The 27,001-nt window shown below is 45.8% G+C and overlaps 1 protein-coding gene across 6 annotated transcripts in view; it reads right to left on the bottom strand.

Annotated features, from left to right (window-relative positions):
* Positions 1 to 393: 393 nt before the first annotated feature.
* Positions 394 to 27,001, bottom strand: part of LOC119263631 (sialoadhesin-like) — a 39,469-nt gene continuing 12,861 nt past the window's right edge. For 2 of the 6 annotated variants that reach the window (XM_037539464.1, XM_037539469.1), the window contains 3 exons: positions 24,848 to 24,922; positions 23,924 to 24,001; positions 394 to 936 (listed from right to left, as the gene is read on the bottom strand). In XM_037539464.1, coding sequence (XP_037395361.1) covers positions 787 to 936; positions 23,924 to 24,001; positions 24,848 to 24,922 — 303 coding nt within the window. In that variant the 3' untranslated portion in view covers positions 394 to 786. Of the gene's footprint in view, positions 937 to 22,594; positions 23,760 to 23,923; positions 24,002 to 24,847; positions 24,923 to 27,001 lie in introns of those variants that run through there. The other 4 variants (XM_037539466.1, XM_037539468.1, XM_037539467.1 and 1 more) reach the window with 4 other exon arrangements.

The raw sequence follows: 27,001 nt of genomic DNA, 5'->3' as shown, positions 1-27,001 counted from the left end.
ACACGGGGAGGCGGGGCTAAACAGGGAGACTGATGAGGAGGCGGGGCTACACGGAGAGACTGATGAGGAGGCGGGGCTACACGGGGAGGCGGGGCTAAACAGGGAGACTGAGGAGGAGGCGGAGCTACACTGGGAGACTGATGAGGAGGCGGGGCTACACGGGGAGACTGATGAGGAGGCGGGGCTACACGGGGAGGCGGGGCTAAACAGGGAGACTGATGAGGAGGCGGGGCTACACTGGGAGACTGATGAGGAGGCGGGGCTACATGGGGAGACTGATGAGGAGGCGGGGCTACGCGGGGAGGCGGGGCTAAACAGGGAGACTGAGGAGGAGGCGGAGCTAAACCGGGACACTGAAGAATCTCTCAGCTGTTCATTAAACAGGAAACAGAAGCTGCTTCAAAACTTTATTATCGGTGTTTTAGCAGCACATTCAGAACAACGACAGCACAGCTAGAAAAGAGTTTAAGAGGATCTACTAACCTAAACAATGAGAACAAGAGGAAAACTACAGAGAAGCAACTGAAAATATACAAACTCTACATTAATAAATCTGATTTACACAGTGACATTTTTACTCAAACTGGATCCAAATCATCTCAACTCTGTTCACACTGAGCGATCAGAACCGCCTGGTTCTTGTCCGTGTTTGGATCATCATGGTGTATAACAGCACTACAGTGAATAAAGACCCTTCATAAACAGAAGCTCCTCTGCCTGATCTGAGAGAATCTCTCTGACTTTAGATCATCTGATGTGTTTCGAGCTCTAGAAGCTCTTTAATCCTCAGAAATCCTCCGTACGCCTCTTTAATGTTCTGTCCATAGAGCTGAAGCTGCAGTGGTGAATGAAGAGTAAATGAACAGCTGTTAGTTCTCGTTCTCTGGAGCTCTTCTCATCGCTGGGTGAGGACGGACAACCTGGAAAACAGGAGATCTTAGGGACTTTTATGAAGCTCAACCAGAGAATGAAGGAACACACAGAGTGCAGACTTAGTCAGAGCGTCGTAATCAGACGTCCTGGTTTCAGGGTTCAGGGCTGAGTACGTGTCACTGGGAGAGTCTCTAACAGGCTGAGGGTAAAAACACAAGCTCACAGAACTGAACGCCCCCTGCAGCCTGACTGTCAGAATCAGTGACGGGCATTTCAGTCAAATCTGATCTTCAGTCTGTAATAAAATTCTAAAGTCATTTCTACACGATTTCACCTTCAGGGGTTTAGACTACTGTAACTCTCTACCTGCAGAATCAGCTCTTCTCTTCACAGGAACTCTCGTCTTTCCCTCATTTTTTGATGTTGGTGTTTTAATGTGGATTAGAACAGAGTGAATGAGCTCAGCGCTGCTGGCTGGTTTAACTCCATTATTTTTAGTTTCACCATGTGGTCTGGAGGCCATGTTTGTCTTCACCACCAGATGGCACTATTTCATATTTTACCTTGTTGATGTTCCACTAACTGGAAAAGGATGTAGCTGTAAACATAATTCATATTGATACTGTGACAATTGACCCTGATGTGAATGTAAAATGTAGAGTGGTATAAATCTAAAAACTGAACATATGAAAACACGAGCACTTCCACCACTACACCATCGTAGCGGTTTGTAAAGGTAATTATATTATGATCATGAATTATACGTCTGGTCATTGGTTTATTCTGGAGATATTTAGACCACTGCATTCCTGGGCAGTAGAAGGCCGTGTTGAACGCTGACCGGAGCACGAACAGAAACTCATGCTGTGGCTGCCAGACTCATTACAGGCTAATAAACCTGCATCATCCCAATCTGGTGTCCATCACTGACCAGGGCGGACAAACACCCAGTAGAAGGGTCACATATGTAAGTCATATCTTTGACTGCTGAGGCAGGTGCTATGTTCTGTACCTTCTTGAAATAAGGTAAAGACGAAGGATATAACAGATAACGTGACCTCTTTATTCTTCAGCAAACAAACGCGTAACTGCAGGCGGCATGCAGCATAACTGTGTCGTCACGTGATACGCAGATCACATAAATGATGTACATCACATCCCTCCTGTTAAGAACATTGTTTATACTAGTGTGACAAACAATCAGTAGCATTTAATTTTATAAAAAAAATACAGTTTCACACGATAAACAAACGTGTGATCTCAACACCCAGAATGTTTTAATTAACAATCAGTGTATTAATTAACCTTAAGTACTGTGTTCCCAACTTTACGTGCTTTGATTGTTGCTAGGAATTTTGAGTATTTACATTTGCTCTATTAGCCTTTGAGGTGCTTTAATGGTTCTGCAAGATCTCCTGACTTCCATTTGTGTCTCTGTTTTCCCATTAATTTCAGTTACAGGTGTCTTGTGTACCGGGCTGTCTAATCTGTGGTTTGCACCCACGTTTGTTTCCTCTTCCTTATTCTGTTCTTTTTCAGGTACTTGCAGCAAATGTCTACGATTTCTCCTGTAGGTCATTCCTTCTTGTGTTTGGACCACATAGGACCTCGGAGCTACATTCTGTAGCACCTGAGCCTCTAGGCTCCAATGTTTTCCATCATGCAACCTCACTGTAAGTGCCAATTTTGATGGTATTTGAAATGTGTGTTACCTCTAGGCGCCTGTAGGTGGCAGTAGCGATTGAGATTTGGTTAATTACTGTTTGTTTGAGGATTATGTCAATAGGCACGTTCAGGAGACAAGACATGCAGTTCAAGGTGACGGAGCCTCACCTTTTCTGACCGCAGTTTTAGGATTTAGGAATTAGAAACATGAATATAAATACCTAGTTTTCAGTTTATAAGCATTTTTAATCGTTTTGTTCAGATTTCTTGTCTTTAATTTTTGAAGAAATAAAGCTTTCGTTTGGAAATCTAAAACGCGAGTTGGACTGTGAATCAAAACTGCATGTGTGGATCTTCACAAAAAAGTCAGAAAAGTGCTCCTAATGGATGAAGAAACCCCGTGGATGTCCTGAAGAGTGGATTCAGTCATCTATGTGCAAGTATTGACCACAAGTTTGGATTTTTGTCGAAGGAACAAGTAAGAAATGTGTCTGGCTTTGCTAATGGAGTTAGCCAATGACTCAGCTAAATTGTCAATACTGCTGTCTGCTAATGCTAGTTCTGAGGAATATGGAAACTTCCCTTATGGAAAATGACTACATATGACGATTATTGGAATTGTGTTTGTGGAAAAGAGGAATATCTGAGGATTTAATATGTATGAACAAAGTGATGCTGTTGTTCGTCCTAAGAGGACGTTAAAGCTAACTGCTAAAGGCATTGAACAAAAGCTTAGCATGACATTGGCAAATAGAAAATCCAAGTTTGCACACCTCTGTCGAATAATGAAGGATATTGATGTCCTAATGGAAGATGAAAATAATGCTCATACAGTTTCCCGGAAATTGTCAACAGAGTTTACAGAAGTGAACATGGAATTTTGCAGTCTGAATGAAACGGTAAAAGAATATATGTCTGAAGAGGATATGATTAAAGACCAGAAAACCTGGTATGAATCTATGACCAAACATCTTAATGGGTTTGTGAAGGATGTTGAGAGATGGTTAAAAAGAGCTGCTGAGCAAGATAAAGAAGCAAGACAGTATGATTCTGAAGTAAGCCCTGCAGATAGTGCTTCAATGGTCAGTTTATCACACAAGTTGGGTAAATCTCCTCATAGCAGAGCAGCTTCAGTTGTGTCTTCAATTGCCTCATCCACAAAGCTTAAGTACGAGGCTGAAAGAGCAGCTTTGATTGCACAGGCTACTGCATTGAAACGAAAACAAGAAATTGACAGAGAATTGGCCCAGTTGCAAGCAAAGAAAGAGGAGCTAGAATTGCAAACAGCTATTGATGCAGCAAATGCTAAAATTGCGGTGCTTGATTTACATGAGTCTGATGTGCAAGAGCAAGAACAGGGGAGGCCTCGTGTGGTGAGGAATTTGCATGCTGAAGCGGCATTCTCTGATGATTATGAGAAGGGTGAGGAAGATGATGTGGCTTTTCTTCTACAGCGACCAACAAGGCATTCTCCTCAGCCAAGGTCACATTGCTGTGTGAGTAGAAGGCAAAACGCACACAGTAATGTTGTATCTCCCCCACGCTCACATGCTGACAGTGGTCCTCATGTTGGTGGAAGACTACGTGATATACAGATTAGGGACCTGCTTGGTGTTATGAAACATCAGAATGATATCACTGAACTGCTTGTGAAACAGCAAAGGTTGTCATCCTTACCATCAGTGGACATTCCTGTTTTTAGTGGAGACCCAACTGAATACAGATTTTTTACTAAAGCTTTTGAGCATGGAATTGAAGACAGAACCTCCAGTAGTAAAGATCGTCTATTCTTTCTGGAGCAGTACACAAGCGGTCAACCCAAAGTGCTGGTACGAAGTTGTCAGCACATACATCCTGACTTAGGGTACAAAGAGGCTAAAAAGCTATTGCACCAGCATTATGGTAACGAATACACCATTGCTGTGGCATATGTGGAGAAGGCATTAAAGTGGCCCGTCTTAAAATCAGAAGACGGAGCATCTTTGACTGAATTGGCTGTTTTTCTTACAAGCTGCCTGAATACAGTGGAAGGAATGGAGTTTAAAGAAGAAATGAACAGTCCAACTAACATACGTGCAATAATAGCAAAACTCCCTTTCAGGCTGAGAGAAAGATGGAGGGGATTCGCGTGTGACATACAGGAAAGGACTGGTGTCAGAGCCAGGTTTGAAAATTTGGTGTACTTTGTGGAGAGACAGGCAAGAATAGCTACTGATCCATTATTTGGCAACATCCAAGAGCCTGTGAGTTCAAAAGACAAAGGTATAGCTAAACCTGGCCACCCACAAAGGTTCAAAGAAAAGAAAAGCACATTTGCCACAATTGCTGAACTCGTGACTGACACTAAACAGTCAATAAGCAAGGCAAACGACTTGAGTTCCTCCAGTGATAAATGTCATTTCTGTCAAAAAGAACACAAGTTGGCATCTTGTAAGTCCATTGTGCAGAAACCTCACAAAGAGAGGCTGCAATTTCTGAAGTCCAAAGGCTTATGCTTTGGTTGCCTGTTACCTGGGCATATGAGCAAAGCTTGTGAGCAGAAAATAACATGTAACAAGTGCTCATTGAAACATCCTACTATTCTGCACATAGCCAGCAAGCTTACTGGCCAAGCCGAGAATAACAAGACAGTGACTGACAGCAGTCCACCATCATTGGATAAGGAAACTTGTGGTTGCACCGGGGCCGGAGATGCAAAATGCGCCCTTGCTGTCGTCCCAGTGAAAGTTAAGTCTGAGAAAGGAACACATGTTGTGCAGACCTACGCAATTTTAGATTCAGGTAGTTCAGCTTGTTTCTGTTCTGAAGACTTGATGCGTGATCTCAATGTGACCGGAAGAAAGACCAACATCTTACTTCGCACTATGGGACAAGAAAGACCTGTTAGCACGCATGCTGTCACAGGACTGGAGATTTGTGGGTTGGAAGGTGATTCCTATGTGCCACTTCCCCAGGTGTATTCACAAAAGGAGATTCCTGTCAAGGACGACTGCATTCCTAGACAAGAAGATGTGGATAAATGGCCACACCTGAAGGAAATTCATGTCAGGAAGATTGAGGCTGGCATAGGATTATTAATAGGAACCAATGTGCCGAAGGCTTTGGAGCCATGGAAAGTTGTGAATAGTGCAGGTAATGGGCCTTATGCTATCAGAACTGTCCTTGGGTGGGTTGTAAATGGTCCTCTGCAGAAGAAGGACGAGGAATGGCCAGAAGTAGCAGTGAACAGAATTTCCGTGGCGTGTCTTGATGATCTCATACACCATCAAATAAAGCTTGACTTTCCTGAAGCTCAGCAAGCAGAGAAAATGGAAATGTCTGTAGAAGACAAACGATTCATGGATTCTGTGTCTAAGTCAGTACAGTTGATCGATGGACACTTTAGCATTGGTCTTCCCCTGAAAGCAGTGGATGCCAAGTTTCCGAACAACCGTGTGATAGCTGTGCAAAGGGCAGAACACCTGCGAAGGAAATTCATGAGAAATGAGCAGTTCTGTCAGGATTATGTCAAGTTCATGAGTGACATGCTTGAGAAGGGCTATGCAGAGAAAATTCCCGAAGATGAGGTCCACAACGACGAAGATGAAACAAGGACGTGGTACATCCCACATCACGGGGTCTACCACCCTACCAAGCATAAGATCAGGGTAGTCTTCGACTGTGCAGCCAAGTTCCAAGGAATTTCCCTGAACTCACAGCTACTTCAAGGGCCAGACCTAACCAACTCCTTGATTGGTGTCTTATTGAGGTTCAGGCAAGAACCAGTAGCCTTCATGTCAGATATAGAAGGCATGTTCCATCAGGTACGGGTCCCTGCCAAAGATGTGAACCTTTTGAGATTTCTGTGGTGGCCACAGGGGGACCACAGACAAGAATTAGAGGAACATAGGATGGTTGTGCATTTATTTGGGGCTACCTCATCCCCAAGTTGTGCTAACTATGCACTCAAGCAGTGCGCTGAGCACTTCCAAGATCAGTTCAGTGCAGAGGCATCCAAAACAGTGATGCAACACTTCTATGTCGATGACTGCCTCCGGTCAGTTGGATCCGAGGATGAAGCAGTGGCACTGATACAAGAAGTAAGAGCTCTGTGTGCTTTGGGCGGATTTAGAGTGACCAAGTGGACCTCTAATAGTCGCAAAGTCCTGGCATCAGTTCCAGAAGAGGAGAGGGACAAAGACTTACTTCCTCTAGAAAGGGCTCTAGGAGTCCAATGGTGCATTGAATCAGATGCCTTGAAGTTCAAAGTTACCATTAAGCGGAAAGTGCTCACAAGACGAGGTTTGTTGTCCATGGTTAGTTCCATCTACGACCCTCTGGGGATTCTCTCTCCCATAATCCTCCCAGTGAAAGGTATACTGCAGGAATTGAGTATGAGAAAACATGGATGGGATGATGATATGCCAGAACCCCTAGTGAAGCAGTGGGAACAATGGATAACTCACCTGCACAAGTTGTCAGAACTGGAAGTGAGGCAATGCGTTAAGACGCATGACTTTGGAGCAGTCACAGAAGCAAGACTGCATCATTTCACCGATGCTAGTGAGCGAGGTTATGGCACTTGTACTTACCTGGTCTTGAAAAATGAGAAGTATGAAGAACAGTGTTCTTTCATAATGGGAAAGGCAAGAGTTGCGCCTCTAAAACCAGTCACGATACCTAGGCTGGAGCTCACTGCAGCGACAGTAGCTGCAAAGATGGACAACATGATACGGGCCGAGCTAGATATTGACTTGGAGGAATCGGTATTCTGGACTGATAGTACCACAGTTCTTAGGTACATCCAGAATGAATCAGCAAGGTTTCGTACGTTTGTTGCCAACCGGATTACAACAATCAGAGAACAGTCCAAGGTAAGCCAATGGAGATATGTGGAATCCTTCAACAATCCAGCGGACCACGCTTCCAGGGGTTGCACAGTGGAAGCTTTCCTGAAGGCCAATATCTGGTTATAGGGGCCGGAATTCCTGCCTTCCAAAAGACAGAGTCTTACCCGATGAGCCGCCGTTTACTAATGTCGGTGTCGATTATTTTGGCCCATTTGAAATCAAGAGAGGCCGTACCATTTTGAAGAGATATGGAGTGCTTTTTACGTGTCTTGCAGTAAGAGCAGTTCATCTCGAGGTTGCAAGTTCGCTTGATACGGACTCCTGTATTCATGCCCTACGAAGATTTGTTGCTAGAAGGGGTCAAGTCAAAGTGATCAGATCGGACAACGGCACAAACTTCATCGGTGCAGAACGTGAGCTGCAACAGGCAGTACAGGAGTTAAATAAGGAACAGATTGAAGCTGAAATGGCACAAAGGAACATTAAGTGGATCTTTAACCCCCCAACAGCATCCCACCATGGCGGGGTGTGGGAACGCCAGATAAGATCAGTGCGGAAGATTCTGAATTCTGTCATGAAGCAGCAGACTTTGGATGAGGAGGGTCTGCAAACACTTGTGTGCGAGGTTGAGGCCGTCATCAATAGTCGCCCTCTCACGAAAGTGTCGGATGATCCTAACGACTTGGAGGCAATTACCCCGAACCATCTTCTCTTGATGAAGGCTAAACCTGTAATACCTCCAGGTATTTTCAATGCCAAGGATATCTACTCCAGACGCAGATGGCGCCAGGTTCAGTACATGGCAGAGTTATTTTGGAAACGCTGGACTAAGGAGTATTTGCCAGACCTGCAGCTAAGGCAAAAGTGGCTGCACCCGAGGCGTAATGTTGCAGTTGGTGACATTGTGCTGCTGATTGATGATTCTGCTCCCAGAAGTTCCTGGATCATAGGTCGAGTCATTGAGACCATCCAGGATAGTAAGGGGAGAGTTCGCCAGGTCCGACTGAAGACCAGCACGAATCTTCTCCTGAGACCGGTCACTAAGTTGTGTCTCTTACTTGAAGCGGATATGTAGCATATTGCTTGCTGTATGAGACAGTGGTAAAGACTGATCTCCAGCGGTGAGTCATGTGCTTGAACCTCTGACTCCATGTTTCAGTTTATGAAAACATATCGGACAATTGTACAATATTTGGTTGTTTTGAGCTGTTTAATAGGTTGTTTACTGCTATCATGTCTTTAGGAATTATATAGTTTAGTGTTTATGGTAATTGTTTGTTTATTTACAAGACAATTAGGGGCCGGATATGTAAGTGCCAATTTTAATGGTATTTGAAATGTGTGTTACCTCTAGGCGCCTGTAGGTGGCAGTAGCGATTGAGATTTGGTTAATTACTGTTTGTTTGAGGATTATGTCAATAGGCACGTTCAGGAGACAAGACATGCAGTTCAAGGTGACGGAGCCTCACCTTTTCTGACCGCAGTTTTAGGATTTAGGAATTAGAAACATGAATATAAATACCTAGTTTTCAGTTTATAAGCATTTTTAATCGTTTTGTTCAGATTTCTTGTCTTTAATTTTTGAAGAAATAAAGCTTTCGTTTGGAAATCTAAAACGCGAGTTGGAATGTGAATCAAAACTGCATGTGTGGATCTTCACAAAACTCACTCTGTCATTTGGTTTTAGTTCCTTTAGTTCTTTTGACCCTCCCTCTGTCATAGTATCTTTTCTGTGCGTTTTTTGCCTTCTGTTTGTCCATGACTATGTTCCTTTTTTGTACACTTTCTCTATCGAGCAGTTGGGGCATGCGGGTCCTAAGCTTTCTATTAAACAGAAGCTCTGCTGGCGACAGGCCATGTGACAAGGGAGTTGACCTGTAATTAAGCAGTGCTAAGTAAGGATCCGTTTTTGAATCCATAGCTTTCTTCAACAGCAGTTTGACTATTTTTACTCCATTTTCAATGAGCCCATTAGACTGCGGATAACGTGGGCTTGATGTCACATGACTAAACTCAAAAGTCTTAGCAAACTTATGGAACTCCACGCAGCTGAACTGCGGTCCATTATCAGTTATGACTACGTCAGGAATACCATGACGTGCAAAAAATGATTTGATGTGAGTTATAACCTGAGTTGCTGTGGTCTCTCTCAACTGCGCCATCTCAGGGTAGTGAGAGTAATAGTCTACTAGGAGTACAGAGTTTTTTCCATCAAGCTCAAACAAATCTATGCCCACCTTGCTCCATGCCCTATGCACCTCACTGTCCTCAATCCACATTGGCTCCTTGCTCTGCTTAGCCCTGTATTTCTGACAGGTTTCACAAGACCTAATGACTCTCTCAATATCTTGACCCATACCTGGCCAGTATAACACTGCTTTAGCCTGTCTCTTGGATTTCTGCATGCCAAGATGCCCCTCATGTGTTTTCAACAACATGTTATGCTGCAAGACCTTGGGAATTACAATCCTTGAGCCCTTGAATAGAACGCCATCTAACACTGACAACTCGTCTCTGTAATGGTAGTGTAAAACTTAGTGTTCGCTTCTTCACGGTCTTACCAAGACTCGGGGCTGTGGTTTAGTTCGGTTGGCGATAGGTAGCGAGGACGAGGAAACAAAGAAGAGTGAAGGACCCGGTGATTGAGTTCGGTGGAGCCACTTTTAATAAAAAACCACACAACAGCTTCGGCTACTCAGTGCTGCAGGTCTGAGAGAAAAAAACACAACCTCTCTCTACTGCGTCCTCTACACAACCTTTCCCTCTTTCTTAGCCCCACCCCCTTCACATACGTCACACCGATATCTTGCAAGGAACTAGAACTTTCACAGCTTATTCAAATAAACAATTATTGGAATCATTGCAAATTATTGCTCTTACATATACTCCCTCACCCAAAAAGAAATGTCCTCATTTCCAACACTAGCAACAATCAATCAAAGAAGAAATGAAAATGTCGCAAAAGCATAAAGTCAACAGGTAAGGGAGGAGAAAGGCCGAGATGAGGCCAATATCAACAACAAGAAAAAAAAAAAATCAGAACAATCAGATCAAAAATCAGAACGAGTAAATGTAATCAATACATATGAAAGTCTTTGAGGTGCGCAGGCACCCGACGCTGGCGGCGAGCCGAGCCCATGGGGGTAAGGGATTGGCTGGGGGATGGGTCCTGAAGGAGAAGACGGGGGCCTGGGGGAGCAGGAACAGGTTCCTGGGGGGCAGAGGTTGTGTGTGCCGGAGGGGTGTGTGTCAAGGGGCTGGGTAAAGGTGGTTGTGAGACTTCTCTGCGCGCAGAGCGTGGGAGCATGTTTGGCAGGGTCGTGAGGGGACGGGCCAGCTCTGAAGCTTCAGGTGGGTCAGGCCACAAGGGACAGATCAAAGAGGTGGGAGGGTTAGGAGGAGCGGACAGCGGAGCTCGGACAGCAGTGCCATGGGGGCCAGGGAAAAAAGGTTTCAGCCGATTGTAGTGTAGGACTTTGGGCGTATTTAGTGGACGGGCCAAGTCACGTACCCGAAAAACAACAGGCAAAGGATTTTCCGCTGACACGACTGGGCCCAAGATCTCATAAGGGCCAATCCAGCGTGGGGCAAGCTTATTACGGTGGTGGGCTGGGTCATCTACTAAAACTAAGTCACCAGGTGCATAAGTTCTATAGTTGAGATGGCGATCGTAGTACTTTCGCTGGCGCTCTTGGGCTCTGTCCCTGAAAGCCGTAGCCGATTCGTAGGCTTTCCTAAGCCGCATGCGCAGAGAAGAGGCATATGCAGCCGGAGTTGCAACTGACCCTGAGGAGACAAAATCAGGAGTGTTGAGCAAAGTGTCCACTGGGACATGGGCTTCCCGTCCATGGGCCAAGAAAAAAGGAGTAAATCCAGTACTGGCATGGACTGTGGTGTTGTAAGCCATTGCAACTTGAGGGAGATGATCATCCCACTCTTGGCCCAAGTCAAAGAGGTATTTGGCCAGTTCACCTTTCAGTGTGCGATTATAACGTTCCACTATGCCATCACATTGAGGATGGTAGGGCGACGTACGAAGCTTGTGAATTGACATCAGACTGCAAAGGTGTTTCACGAGGTCAGATTCAAATTGCCGTCCCTGATCTGAGTGCAGAGCTTCAGGGACACCATGCTGAGGGATGTATTGTTCAAAGATGCAGCGTGCCACAGAAATCGCTGTTTGAGTCTGCAGTGGGTAGAGGTTGACGAATTTTGTGTACAGGTCCATAAGAACCAATACATAACGGTTGCCTTTGGGTGACACAGGAAGTTCCGTGATATCAGCAGCCACCATTTGAAAGGGTCGGCTAGGTGAAATCGAGACCAGCGGAGCTTGGGAACTGGGAACCGGTGACCGCCGTGACTGACACGCGGCACACTGACGACAATATTGTGAGATGTCAGAGGACATGTAGGGCCAATAGAAGGAGCGCAAAGCCCTGTCCAGCGTTTTAGCCACGCCGTAATGTCCTGCTGCAGGGTGCCCATGCAAGAAACGTAGCACTTCAGGCACTAGTAGGCGAGGGACAACCACCTGGCCAAGGTGACCATTTGGAGAGGAGCAGCGTACATGCCTACATAAAAGGCCATTACATATCCTCAGACGAGGGAACTGCGACCACAACTTGCGAAGGAATGGGGATGATGTTCTGAGTTTCCAAAGGGGTGGGCGCCAGCCACGTTCCAACCAGCCAAACACCATTGCAATATCTGGGTCATTCCGTTGTTTTGTGGGGAGATCCCAATCTGCCTGAATGTGAACCAAGTTAATGGAAATGTGAGACGAGTCAGTCCCCTGCAAGTGGCAGGCTGGGGCCTGGAAATATTTCTGCCTAGAATGTTCAGGAGCTGTCTGGGTTGCCGTTGTGGCCATAGGAGGCTTCTCAGGCATGGAGGGAGAATGTATATCAGATGAAGTGTTGTGGGGGCGGCGGGACATGGAATCTGCATTGAGGTGTTTAGTGCCATCACGGTAAACTACAGTCCAGTCGTGGAGGTCCAGTTCAACAGCCCAGCGTGCACGCCTACCAGTGGGATCCTGATCCAATGGGAGCTTTTTGAGGCCCACCAATGGCTTGTGGTCTGTGATGATGGTAAATGGATGAAAAGCCAGGTAATGACGAAAGTGGCGAACAGACCAGACAATGGCGTATAGCTCGCGATCAAATGTTGACCACTTCCTTTCTGAAACTGAGAGCGTATGACTGGCATATGCAATGACATGTTCCTTTCCCGCCACCCTTTGAGACAGTACACTCCCGATGGCATGAAGGGAGGCATCCGTATACAGTAGGAAAGGAGCAGACAGATTGGGGAAGGCCAAAATGGGTGGTGAGGTCAAAGCATGTTTCAGTGTCTTGAAAGCATCAGCAGCAGCCAGAGACCAATCGAAGAGCACTCCTTTATGAGTGAGTCGATGCAAAGGTTCAGCAATGTGAGAGAAATGCTTAATAAATCTCCTATAATAGGAGCAGAGACCCAAAAAGGCTCTCACCTCTGTAGCTGAGTGAGGAACAGGCCATGACGCAACCTTTTCAGTGTTAGAGGGGTCAGGCCGAACACCTGCACTAGAGACTTGATGGCCCAAGAATGTGACTGAAGAGCAAGCAAGGTGACACTTGGATGGCTTTAATTTGAGGCCAGCAGAACGAAAACGTTGGAAAACCTCTCTCAAGTGCTGGAGATGTTGGGCAAAATCAGTACTATACACAATGATGTCATCAAGATAAATTAAACAAATATTCCAGTGGAGGCCACGGAGAACCAACTCCATCAAGCGCTGGAAGCTCGGGGGGGCATTGGAAATTCCCATAGGCATCATCCGGAAATGGAACAGCCCAGTCCCAGTAGAGAATGCCGTTTTTTCTTTGTCTCGAGGGTGAAGTGGGATCTGCCAATATCCAGCAGTGAGATCAATGGTGCTGAATACACAGGCACCAGCTAGCCTATCCAAAGTGTCATCCACACGAGGAAGTGGATGGGAATCCTTGATTGTTACTGCATTAAGTCGGCGATAATCCACACAAAACCGGTGGGTGCCATCTTTTTTCCGGACCAGCACCACCGGAGCTGACCAAGGACTATGGGATTCCTCTATGATGCCATGCTCCAAGAGCTTGTCCACTTCCTGCTGTAACAAGACCTGTGTGGCTGGAGATGCGCGGTATGGCCGCAGCTTAATGGGTTTAGCATCACCTGTGTCGATGGCATGATGGGTAAGATCAGTACGGCCATAGTCATAGGGGTGGGAGCTGAAAACATCAGCAAAATCTTTCAAAAGGGTCTCAAGTTGTGGTATTTCACTCGGAGTCAGACACGTATGAGATAGATCTACTGCCGGAGTTGGGCAACTGGAGGCGCTGGAGGTGGCAGCAACTGAGACCAAAGTGTATTCCTCTTGTGGACGGCCTGAAAGGGAAAACACCTGGCCTAATGGGCATCCACCTGCAAGGGAGACTGGTTCTGGGGAGGGGTTAACTACCCTAACTAGCCCTTGTCCATCATGAACTGTTGTGAGTGTCCTAGCAATGGCCAACGCAGAAGTCGAAGGGGGATGTGGTTCAACAATGCCTACGTAAGATTCAGCACAGGCCACCTTGGTATTTCCACAGTTAATAGAGACCGCAATCACCATTTCAGACAGAGGGGGAACAGTGACAGGGGAGGCAGCAATAGCTGCACATTGTAATGGAATAAGGTGTTGTGGGGAGGAGAAATGCACAACAGTGTCAAGTATCTGTAAATGTGCATGTGGTACTGACAGGGTGGCACTGTGTTGTGTAAGAAAGTCCCATCCTAAAATCACAGGGTGACTGGAGGTGCGCACAATGTGAAAGATATGGGACAGGGTAACATCACCAATATGCACAAGGGCCGTAATACATCCTATCATGTCCAGTAAATGTCCTGTCACTGATGAAGCCAGGACAAAGGACTTTCTGATGGGTTGAGAGGCCAGAGCAGGGATAGCCTTACAACACTCCTCAGTGATGAGGGATAGACCGGAACCAGTGTCTATCAAGGCATACTGTTCAGAGCCTGAGAGGGTAAGTCTTATGACAGGAGCAGGGAATGTGTCAACATTAGGGTCAAGGGACTGAGGAGGGGCCAACTGGGCTGGCGAAGCTGACATGTGGCCCACAATGCCAGCTTCTAATAGTTTCCCTGACGCTGGGAGGAGGAAGGGTCTACAGTATCATGTGGCATGGAAAAATGGACATGGCGTGAAGGGGAATAGTGAGAAGGGTAAGGAGGTCGATTATGTGAGGCTGAGGGTGGGGAAGGGGATGAGGAGTGTCTCGTACGTGCATACCGTGGGGCAGGGGATGGGGACCGGGCCCTATATGGCTTAGAAGTATGGGTTGTGTCAGAGGAGTGATGAACTGGGTGTGGGTGACGTTCCTGTGACGGGGAACGAGTAGGATACCTGTCATGGCGACGTCTGGGAGGAGAGAAGTCCTCCCAGTAACCTGGACGCTGGCGATGTGTGTCATAATGATGAGGAAGAGGGTGGCGTGGTCTTCGAAGGTGGGCAGAACTGTCGCCATCCAAGGTGTAACGCAGATCAGCAGGATGGCCAGTCCTCCCAGCTGATGGAGACAGATGCCGTGGTGGTGAGAGGTCATCCCGAAGAGGTTGACGCCCTCTGGTGGGAGCATGTGAAGATGTGACACAACGGTCGACGCAGCTGCAGTGATGAAGGCTCTCTCGCTCTGGATGTCGAACTGGCCAGCCATGGGTATTAGCAGAGCATGGCAGGAGCCCAGGATGAGCACAGTCTCGCAGCCCCCATGGGAACTCAGCAACCTGCTGCGCGAGTCGGTCCAGTCTACTGTCAGTCTGTTTCAGATGTGTCTGTCTCAAGTCATGCAGTTCTGCTTTCAAGTCAGCAACAGCGGCTGTTAAATCAGCAAGTGGAGACTGTAAACTGTGGCTGGCTTGTGATGTAACAGTCATTACAGGTGTATGTGAGGCAACAGTCAAGGCTAACTGCGCCCGCTCACACTGGGCTGCCACTTTCAGTGCAGCCTCTAAGGTGACTGCCCCATGTTCATGAATTTTAAGCTGAAGGGACGGGTCTAAACCAGTCACAAAACGGCGGAAAATTTCACAACTCTGTGCCTCCGGGCCATATTTTGGAAAAGCCTCAGCCACTAAGTTAGTGAGATCAGCAGCATAAACTTCGAGGGGTTCCTGGTTTCTGCGAGGGCGGGCATTTAAGTGTGTCTGAAAAGTAGCCAAAAAGGAGGTTCGCCCAAAAACAGCACTCAAGCGAGATTTAGCTTGATCATAGTCCGTTTTCACTCGCGGGGGTAAACTTTGCCAGTATGCGAATGCAGGGCCACTGAGTCTAGCAGCGAGTAGCTTTGCCTTTTCTAACTGCGCAGTGGAAACATCAAGAGCAACTTCAAATCGCTGAATCCATGAACTAAATGGCTCTAGTCCCTCGCCCGTGAACGGAGCGGGAAGTTCAATCCGAAACGGCAGTTGTGAATGCATCGCGGCGGCAGAAGCAGCAGGCTGTATCTCTTCGTCCGCCATTTCACAATGCAGAAAACAAGCAAAATACCAGCAGCTCGTAGCGTAAAAGTTTAAGCAGATGTGGAAAAAAAGTTCAACAGTCCACCTAGCAACTCTACAGTCCAACACCAAAACAAACTAAAAAAAAGTTCAATGCAATAATCGCCGGTCACCGCTGCCACCAGTGTAAAACTTAGTGTTCGCTTCTTCACGGTCTTACCAAGACTCGGGGCTGTGGTTTAGTTCGGTTGGCGATAGGTAGCGAGGACGAGGAAACAAAGAAGAGTGAAGGACCCGGTGATTGAGTTCGGTGGAGCCACTTTTAATAAAAAACCACACAACAGCTTCGGCTACTCAGTGCTGCAGGTCTGAGAGAAAAAAACACAACCTCTCTCTACTGCGTCCTCTACACAACCTTTCCCTCTTTCTTAGCCCCACCCCCTTCACATACGTCACACCGATATCTTGCAAGGAACTAGAACTTTCACAGCTTATTCAAATAAACAATTATTGGAATCATTGCAAATTATTGCTCTTACAGTAGTATGGAGCAGGTACAGACTGTACTGACCACCCCTGTGTGATTGCTTTAATGACCTGTTTCAGTGTTTCGTCCTCTGCTGTGGCTCGTGCAATCACAGTCCACATCTCATCAGAGACTGGACAGCTTTTCCTGACCAGATTTACATGTACTGTTTCATCATGCTCATAGTGTTGTACCGATACTGTGCTGTCATAAGCACATGACAATGTGTCAGCGACTAACAGTTCTTTTCCAGGTTTGTATTCTAGCTGTAGGTCGTACTTTTGCATTTTTAAGAACAATCGCTGCACCCTAGGTGGTGTGTTGGCTAAGCCTTTTTTAGCTATTGTAACAAGAGGTTTATGGTCTGTTTCTGCCCAAACTCTTCTGCCATATATAAATACATGAAACTTCTCACATCCATATGCAAGGGCTAATGCCTCCTTTTCTATCTGTGCATAGTTGCACTCTGAAGTCGTTAATGCCCTCGAGGCATATGCTATTGGGCGCCACCTTGTGCCATATTGTTGCAACAACACTGCACCTATCCCTGCTTTAGAGGCATCTGCTGAAATTTTGGTGTGACGTTTTTCATCAAAATACTTTAGGACAGGAGCTTTCATAATTAGACCTTTCAGCTCCTCAAACTCCTTCTGATGATTACTGTTCCAGCTCCACTCTGTAGTTGGGTTGCAGCGGTAACCGGTTCCACGGTATACCACGGTATTAAAATGCACGGTTATCATACCGTGGGCATTTGCTCATTACCGGTAAAACACAACCCAGCTCAGAAACTCACCCGCGCATGCGCAGCTCCGCTCCGTTTCAGTCACACAAGCACACAGCAGTGAGAATGGCAGAGAGTGCCACAGACTTAACAAATCTCCGTCCCCCTAAAAAAAAGGCTAAACTAAAGTCAGCAGTGTGGGACTACTTCGGATACCCGCCAAATGCACACGAGGATGGGAATCCGATTTGTAATCAATGTGGCAGGAAAGTGGCAGCTAAAGGAGGGAATACCTCTAACCTGTTCTCCCATTTCCGAGAACACCACCCCGCTGTGCTCGTTTATAATTTCAGTCCGACCCTAAATGCGTGAAATTTCGACTATAAAACCCATCTTTGTATTCGTGCACAGCCCACGCGTTAAGCGCCCGCAAAAGTGCTGAGTCATCCGAACTATGAGCATGCAGCTGCTGGAAGTAACGTTATGCCCGTGGCTATGAAGCGCGTGCTGTGGTGGATGCGCGTGTCCGTGTTCAGGTCCTCACAGACTAATTTGGATTTTTCCGGAGTCGGACTCAACGTGAAAGACGCCATTAATTTGCATGAGTTTATATTTAAAATCTGACGTGCCTCTATTGTGAGGATCATGTATAAAATAGATAGTCCCATCTTTCTGCAGTCTCTGGTTATATTAACTTGGCAGTAAAACGGACGTTTACAACAGTAGTTGGTCAGACACGCACACAGGCTCAGATATTAAATAATGAAATAATTAAACTTAAATAATTGTACTGAATATTTTAAATACAGGACCTTTACAGACACACACACACAATATATATATAAATATATATATATATATATATATATATATATATATATATATATATATATATATATACACACACACATACATTATATATATATATATATATATATATATATATATATATATATATATATATATATATATATATATATATATACACACATATACACATACATATATTTTTTATTATTATTATAAATATAATTGATTCATATTATTATTCTGTTATTGGTTTAGGGACAAGCTAGCTGTGCAAAGAAATTTCCTGATCCAGCTCAGCCAACTGTCACACAGTCATTTGCAAAGGGAATTAAGTTAGATCCCTCATCTAAACAAGCCCAAGAATTGAATCATGGTGTGGCGTATTTTATTGCCAAAGACATGATGCCCTTAAGAGCAGTGGAAAAACCTGGTTTCCTTCACCTGATGAAAAAAGCTGTTCCAATGTACCAGGTTCCATCAAGAACATACTTTGCCACCAGTGAAATCCCTCGCATGTACCAAGATGTGAGAGCAAGTGTTGAAGAACAGCTAAAGGAAGCTGTGTGTTACTCAGCCACCACAGACTTGTGGACCAGCAGCAGTGGAGGAGGGGAACCATTTATAAGTTTTACAGTCCACTACATCTCTTCAGACTGGCAGCTCAAGTCCCATTGTTTGGAAACTCATTTTTTCCCTGAAGACCACACCTCAGAAAACATCTCTGAAATGTTTGAAAACATGCTTCAGGAATGGAAACTTCCAAAGGAAGATCTGTGTGGAATTACCACAGATAATGCAACAAATATGAAGAAAGCCTTTTCAGACTTCCCTTGTGTTTGGCTCACTTGTTTCGGACACAATTTAAATTTGGCCGTAAACAAAGTTTTGAAGATCCAAAGGGTGGAATCTGCTGTCAGAGCATGCAGACACTTGATACAAGGTTTTTCTCGAAGTTGGAAGAAGAAAAGAGATCTCAAGAAAAAACAGGCAGACCTGGAACTCCCCGAGCATGCCCTAATCCATGATGTAATAACAAGATGGGGATCAACTTTTGATACAAAGATGAACTTTTGAGACAACAGGCCGTCTGCGCAGTACTGGCAAATGAAAGGAGTACTTGGCATCTCATGCCAAACGACTCTGACATAGCTATACTTGAGAATGTCAGCCAGCTTCTTCAGACCTTCTATGAGCTCACTGATGCTCTAGCCTCTGAGAAAAGGGTCACACTGTCCTCACTCTCACCAGTACTGGAGCACATCCGCAGTGAAATTCTCGCGGAGCAAGCTGAAGACAATGCACTCACCAGACAGATGAAGCAAGTAATGAGGGAAGACCTTGAAGTCAGATACACAGAGCGGCTGGAACGACTGCTGCAAGTATCCTGCTTTGTGGATGCTAGGTTTAAGGGAAGCTTCTCTAAAAACCTGGATGACACAGTTGAGGCATGTGTTGAAGATGCTGTAACCATTGCAACAGCAGTGTCTCCATGCCAAAAACAGCCTCAAGAAGAAAGGGAAGAAAATGAGGTAGGAGAGGGCAGCAGCAGCACCACTACTGCTACTAAGAGGAAAGGGAAAGGTCTGTCTGCGTTGCTACAACAAATAAGTTCATCCAGGCAAAACAAGGCAACCTCAGAAAATAAAAACATCCATGAAAAGGTCATGTCTGATGTCAAGACATACATGTCTCTTCCTACTATTGGAACTGATGCTGACCCTCTGGCTTGGTGGAAAATGCATGCCGAAGGAATGCCCTTTTTGGCAAAAGTGGCAAGAAAATATCTTTGTGTCCCTGCCACAAGCGAAAGAATGTTCAGTACAAGTGGACATATTCTGTCACCTCAGCGCTCAAGATTGAGCCCAGAAAAACTTGACATGCTTACGTTTCTGCATCATAATCTGGCTTGAATATTAAACACAAATGATTGCTGCAATAAAAATCTGATCTCAGGAAAACTGTTCAAGAATTCAGCTGCACTTTTTCTTTTTTTCTATAAAGACAAAGTATTTTTTCTTTCTAAAGAGACATTCATTTTTATTTAAAGATTTAGTTTTTTTCTCCTTCTAATATTGCAGTTTTTGCAAAAACAGGTGTACAGCTTTTTTTTTTAAGGAGATATTTTGTATATAATAGTTCCAGGTTTCAACTACAATAAATAGTTAATTAAACAAAAAAGACTTTCGTGGTAATTTCTTTAAGGGTCAGTGTATCTTTTAATAATATATGTAACAATCCATGATACCGTGATAACCGTGATACCGCGTATTTTCTGAGACGGTTATCATACCGTGAAAATCTCATACCGTTGCAACCCTACTCTGTAGTTTTACACAGTAGACTTCTCAACTGACTTGTGTGGCTAGTTAGGTTTGGTACAAATTTGCCTACATAGTTTACCATACCTAAAAATCTTTGAACACCCTCTTTGTCTGTTGGTGGAGGCATGTTCTTTATGGCAGCCACCTTGTTCTGATCAATTTCAACACCCTCTTGTGTTAGATTTTCACCAAGAAATGTAATTTCAGATTGTCTGTACTGACACTTGCCTGCGTTTAGCTTTAGACCACTAGTTCTAGCTGTGTCCAGTGCCATTTTCAGCCTCTGGTCATGTTCTTCAATTGTCCTGCCCCAAATCAGGATATCATCAATGTACACTTTAGTGTCTGGAATATTTTCAAAGATCTGCTGAATTGTTCTGTGAAACACTTCTGGAGAAGAAGTCAGTCCAAAAGGTAATCTTTTAAAAGAATACCTGCCAAATGGCGTATTAAAAGTACAGAGTCTGGTACTCTCTTTATCTAAAGGGATTTGCCAGAACCCTGTGGAGGCATCTAATTTTGAGAAATATTTGGCACCTGCTATATCACCAAAGATTTCTCCTCTTGTTGGCAGTTGGTAGTGTTCACGTCTCACAAATCTGTTCAATTCTTTTGGATCTATGCATAATCTTAATGAGCCATCTTTTTTCTCAACAATTACAAGTGAATGTACCCACTCAGTAGGCTCTTCCACTTTCTCTACTATGTCTAGGGCCTCTAACCTTTGCAGCTCTGCCTTCAATTTTTCTCTTAGGGCTAGTGGTACCTTTCTGGCAGCGTGAATGACTGGTCTGTTTGGCTTTTCTAGCTCTATTCTGTGTGTAACCTTGAGTTTCCCGATGCCTTGAAAAATATCTACATATGCGTCTTCTACATTTGTCTGCCTCTCTGCATCACTTTCAGTTTTCACCTCGTTTACCCGCTTCACCAGACCTAGCATCTTACATGTTTTTAACCCAATGATAGGAGGCTTGGTACCTTTCACAATCACAAATGGCACATCAAACCTCTCACCTTTTATGTACATGTGGTTGGCTAGTGTAGTGGGTAACACCTTTGCCTTCTACGCTGTAGATTGGGGTTCAATCCCCGACCAGGGCAAACACCCTACACTATACCAATAAGGGTCCTTGGGCAAGACTCCTAACACCACCTTGGCCTCCCTGTGTAAAAATGATCGAGGCACAGTCTATTTTCATTACGGAGGCTTTCCACTGACTACAGTCCATGGTTTTCATTCTGCTTTGTGTTGCTTCTCTTGCCTGACAAATTTGTAATGCTTTTTCAAGCGTCAGATCCGACTCTCCGAGTAGCTTTTCTCTCAGTCCTTTGTCACGCACCCCCATTACTATTCTATCACGTATCAACGAGTTGACAAGGTCTCCAAAATTGCACGTTTGACTCTTTAACTTCAAGTCCATAATAAACTCCTCAACAGACTCTGACTCTGTCTGTGATCTACTGTTGAACATGTACCTTTCATATGTCTCGTTTTTTCGGGGCGTACAGAATGATTGAAATTTCTCTATTACCAGCGCATAGTCCTTCTGTTGCTCCGCTGTTAGCTGCTCCATCTTCCCGGCTCGAAGCTAGTTCCCACTCCCGAGCACCGTAGCTAGCCACTTACAGGCTAACGTTTTTTTGTTGTTGTTTTACTCGCCTCTTGTTGCCTTCAACAGTCATTTGCTCATCTGCACGCGAGCTTAACGTGAGTTCGAAACTCCTGGTACCATGCTATGTTCTGTACCTTCTTGAAATAAGGTAAAGACGAAGGATATAACAGATAACGTGACCTCTTTATTCTTCAGCAAACAAACGCGTAACTGCAGGCGGCATGCAGCATAACTGTGTCGTCACGTGATACGCAGATCACATAAATGATGTACATCACAGCAGGAGTTCTTTAAAACGTCGGCTCCGATGTCGACTGGAGGCAGGAGTTCTTTAAAACGTCGGCTCCGATGCCGACTGGAGGCAGGAGTTCTTTAAAACGTCGGCTCCGATGCCGACTGGAGGCAGGAGTTCTTTAAAACGTCGGCTCCGATGTCGACTGGAGGCAGGAGTTCTTTAAAACGTCGGCTCCGATGCCGACTGGAGGCAGGAGTTCTTTAAAACGTCGGCTCCGATGTCGACTGGAGGCAGGAGTTCTTTAAAACGTCGGCTCAGATGCCGACTGGAGGCAGGAGTTCTTTAGAACGTCGGCTCCGATGCCGACTGGAGGCAGGAGTTCTTTAAAACGTCGGCTCCGATGCCGACTGGAGGCAGGAGTTCTTTAAAACGTCGGCTCCGATGCCGACTGGAGGCAGGAGTTCTTGAAAACGTCGGCTCCGATGCCGACTGGAGGCAGGAGTTCTTGAAAACGTCGGCTCCGATGCCGACTGGAGGCAGGAGTTCTTGAAAACGTCGGCTCCGATGCCGACTGGAGGCGGGAGTTCTTGAAAACGTCGGCTCCGATGCCGACTGGAGGCGGGAGTTCTTTAAAACGTCGGCTCCGATGCCGACTGGAGACGGGAGTTCTTTAAAACGTCGGCTCCGATGCCGACTGGAGGCAGGAGTTCTTGAAAACGTCGGCTCCGATGCCGACTGGAGGCAGGAGTTCTTGAAAACGTCGGCTCCGATGCCGACTGGAGGCAGGAGTTCTTGAAAACGTCGGCTCCGATGCCGACTGGAGGCAGGAGTTCTTGAAAACGTCGGCTCCGATGCCGACTGGAGGCAGGAGTTCTTGAAAACGTCGGCTCCGATGCCGACTGGAGGCGGGAGTTCTTGAAAACGTCGGCTCCGATGCCGACTGGAGGCGGGAGTTCTTTAAAACGTCGGCTCCGATGCCGACTGGAGACGGGAGTTCTTTAAAACGTCGGCTCCGATGCCGACTGGAGACGGGAGTTCTTTAAAACGTCGGCTCCGATGCCGACTGGAGACAGGAGTTCTTTAAAACGTCGGCTCCGATGCCGACTGGAGGCAGGAGTTCTTTAAAACATCGGCTCCGATGCCGACTGGAGGCAGGATCGGATGCATTTGAAAATTAGAGGCAGCAGCTCAGCAACATGTATATTTGAGAACAAAGCTCAATAAGAAAACAGTGAAAAAGTATCCGTGGTATTTTCGGCCTGTTTCAAGCTTCACATATCAGTGATTTAGACTTGGCATCAGATGTAATTCCACAAATCTCCACAGTGAAGCCAGCAGAAATTAGTACCAGGCTAATCTGACATTATAAGGCTACTTCAAAGGGATTTCTGAAGGTGCTGCATTAAACAATGTAACGACTCACAACTGGCAGATCTTTTTAAATTCACACCTGTTTCACAGCAGAAACTAAACTACGGAGTTGATGATTTGATCCATTAGCAGCTGAACTTCCTCCTAAACTCCACAGGCTCCAACCCGTACAGTACAGGCTCCTGCACGCTGAAATATGTTCTCTCCTGCTGTTCTAGACCAAGAGAACCAACTGCCGCTTTCTTCATCTCTGCGGGTGGTGGCCTTTGCTCCTGTTATGAATATTAAATATTACTCATGTCGTGCTGCATTTGCTGCTGGAGTGCGTCTCCAAGGTTTGACACTACACTGAGTCCTGACGTGTGACGTGCTGTGAAATGATGATCAATCTAAACACACTAATAACCACAGTAATGTTCACACACACCAGACTTACTGTGAGAGTGTCGTAGTCGGAGGACCTGGTGGTGGAGTTCAGAGCTGAGTACGTGTCGCTGGCAGAGTCTCTAACCTGCTGTAAAACACCAGAATATTGCAGCGTGTTTAATAAGTGTTTGGGTCATGTTAACCTCAGCTTGGCTTTTCTTGGCATTTGTTAACTTTTGTTAATATTTTTAAATTTTGTTAAATTATTAATAATTTTTACGGAGACTCTTATTGGGGAGGGCGGGGCTGGGAGACACCCTGGGTTGTGGGTGGGTGTCCCTGAGCTGAGAGGGAGACATAATCTGAGAAAGAAAACAAACTGAAGAATTCTGCTGATGTTCAGTTCAGCTGCCATGTACACATCAGGGCGCAGATGTAAACAAATCAAGCCCACAGGCAGCGTTTAACAGAAACCGTTAAGACTCCAAAATACTCCGCTAAAGCAGATTGGTAGGCTTTCCATGCTAAATTTGAACTGGACGCCAAGTAGCAAGAGTGGTCTGATGTTCTGGGCAGTGATGCGGCCCAAATTCCTTCGGTCTAAACCGTGAAACCGGTGAAGACAGGCAGGGGAACCATTAAGAAACCTCAGTTATATGGGCTCACGATCCCACGCCGTCTCCTGTACAGAGCAAATCTACCCAAGACCAGTTCCACTACACACAGTCTCCAGCTGGGCTGCTCATCCACACACAGCTGGCCCACCCACACAATGTGACTGAGGCCCTGGAGTCGGTGCTGGAGAGGGAAATGGTGAGTCCAGGAGCTTCATGGTGCACAGATGTCACCATTCCTGCAGTCGGAGTCCTGGAGTAGCCAGTGTGGATGCAGGAGACGACGTAAATGACCTGAAGACTGGCACTCCCGGGAGCCACACAGACAATGGCATGGTGCTCCACACACACACACACACACACACACACAGCAGACTCACAGTCAGAGTGTCGTAGTCGGAGGACCTGGCGTTGGGGTTCAGAGCCGAGTACGTGTCGTCTCCACACTTCGGAGCCTTTCAGAGAGACGAGGAGAAACAGCTTCAGTTTCTATTCAGGACCAGTCAGAGATTCTCACACAGGTACAGTGTTTAAGCTGAGGGTGCTGAAACGTTAAAGCCCCTGTCTGCTCATTTTCAGGATTTTCTTTTATGATCTATAGTTTGTGATATTTTTATTCTGAACTGTCAGAGAAAAAATTTCTTTAAAATTACATTTTTGCCTTTTGTCTCTGTTTGATTTGAGTTGGGTGGGACTACATTTGGCACAGCTGATCTGTCAGAGTGCCACTCAGAGTTAGTAATCAGTATTACAGAAAGAAAAGAAAAGAAAATCCAGGTCGGAGCCCCAATGAGCGTCGCCAGCGGCGACAGGGGCACGGAAAAACTCCCTAAAGAGGAAGAAACCTTGAGAGGAACCAAGACTCAGAAGGGGAACCCATCCTCCTACGGTCCACACCGGATAGCAAACGTTATTAGTATAAAGTTTATAGTACAAAGTGGGAAAAGAGAAGCAGCGATTAACTTGATTAGTTTATGACTGTGCAGCAGCATCTGAGGGTGAGGAGCATCTGAGGGTGAGGAGCATCTGAGGGTGAGGACTGCACAGCGTTGTAATGCAAGAAGCTCTGTGGTGGTCAAGCCGGTCCAGAAGGCTGGTGAACAGCAGCGCCCGATTAAGGCAGAAGAGGCAACAGAATCAGACGCACAGGATGGGCAGCTGATCAACTCGGCAGAGAAAGGAAAGAAAGACGCGGTCAGTTCTGTAAAGAGTGACTGACCACAGAGTCAGTTCTGTACAGAGTGGCTGACCACAGAGTCAGTTCTGTAGAGAGTGGCTGACCACAGAGTCAGTTCTGTAGAGAGTGGCTGACCACAGAGTCAGTTCTTTAAAGAGTGGCTGACCACAGAGTCAGTTCTGTAGAGAGTGGCTGACCACAGAGTCAGTTCTGTAAAGAGTGGCTGACCACAGAGTCAGTTCTGTAAAGAGTGGCTGACCACAGAGTCAGTTCTGTAAAGAGTGGCTGGCCACAGAGTCAGTTCTGTACAGAGTGGCTGACCACAGAGTCAGTTCTGTAGAGAGTGGCTGACCACAGAGTCAGTTCTTTAAAGAGTGGCTGACCACAGAGTCAGTTCTGTAGAGAGTGGCTGACCACAGAGTCAGTTCTGTAAAGAGTGGCTGACCACAGAGTCAGTTCTGTAAAGAGTGGCTGGCCACAGAGTCAGTTCTGTAAAGAGTGGCTGACCACAGATTACAGTATAACAGAGCAGCAGAGACTCCAGGAGGTCCAGATCTGACAGGGAGACTAATCACCAAAGGCTCCACTCAACAAGTGAGTTTTTAGCCTAGACTTAAAGACTGAGGCTGAGTCTGAGTCCCGAACATTAGCAGGAAGATTATTCCAGAGCTGGGGGGCTCTGTATGAGAAGCTACGCCCCCTGATGGAGATTTATTAGTTCTAGGTACCAGTGGTGAGCAGCACCTTGTGATCTAAGTAGGCCTGATGGTTCATAGTGGGAGAGAAGGTCACTCAGGCGCTGAGGGGCGAGTCCGTTTAGAGCTTTATAGGTCAGTAATAGGATTTTATAATCAGTGTGAAGTTTAACTGGTAACCAGTGCAGGGCTGATAAAACTGGGCTGATATGGTCGAACTTTCTGGTTCTTGTGAGAATCTGGCTGCAGCTTTCTGGACCAACTGAAGCTTGTTGAGGCTTTTGCTGGGACGTCCAGACAGCAGGACATTACAGTGTCCAGCCTTGAAGTAATGAATGCATGAACTAGCTTTTCTGCGTCCTGTAGAGATCATGCATTTCTTAATTTAGCGATATTGTGGAGATGCAGGACGGCTGTTCTAGTGATATTAGTTATATGTGCGTTGAAGGACAGATCAGTGTCCATCACGACACCAAGACTTTTAACAGATGAGCTTGATGCAGCTGAGAGATTGTTAAGTTTAAGTGTTGAGTTAGACAGTTTGTTTCTAGCTGCTTTTGGACCAAGAAGCAGGACCTCTGTTTTATCAGAGTTAAGTAGCAGAAAGTTACTAGACATCCAGTCTTTTATGTCTTTTACACAGTCTTCAATGTTGTCATCTG

The sequence above is a fragment of the Pygocentrus nattereri genome, chromosome 6 (assembly GCF_015220715.1).
Source record: "Pygocentrus nattereri isolate fPygNat1 chromosome 6, fPygNat1.pri, whole genome shotgun sequence".
NCBI classification, from domain to species: Eukaryota; Metazoa; Chordata; class Actinopteri; order Characiformes; family Serrasalmidae; genus Pygocentrus; species Pygocentrus nattereri.
This window is presented reverse-complemented; position numbering and strand designations above follow the sequence as displayed.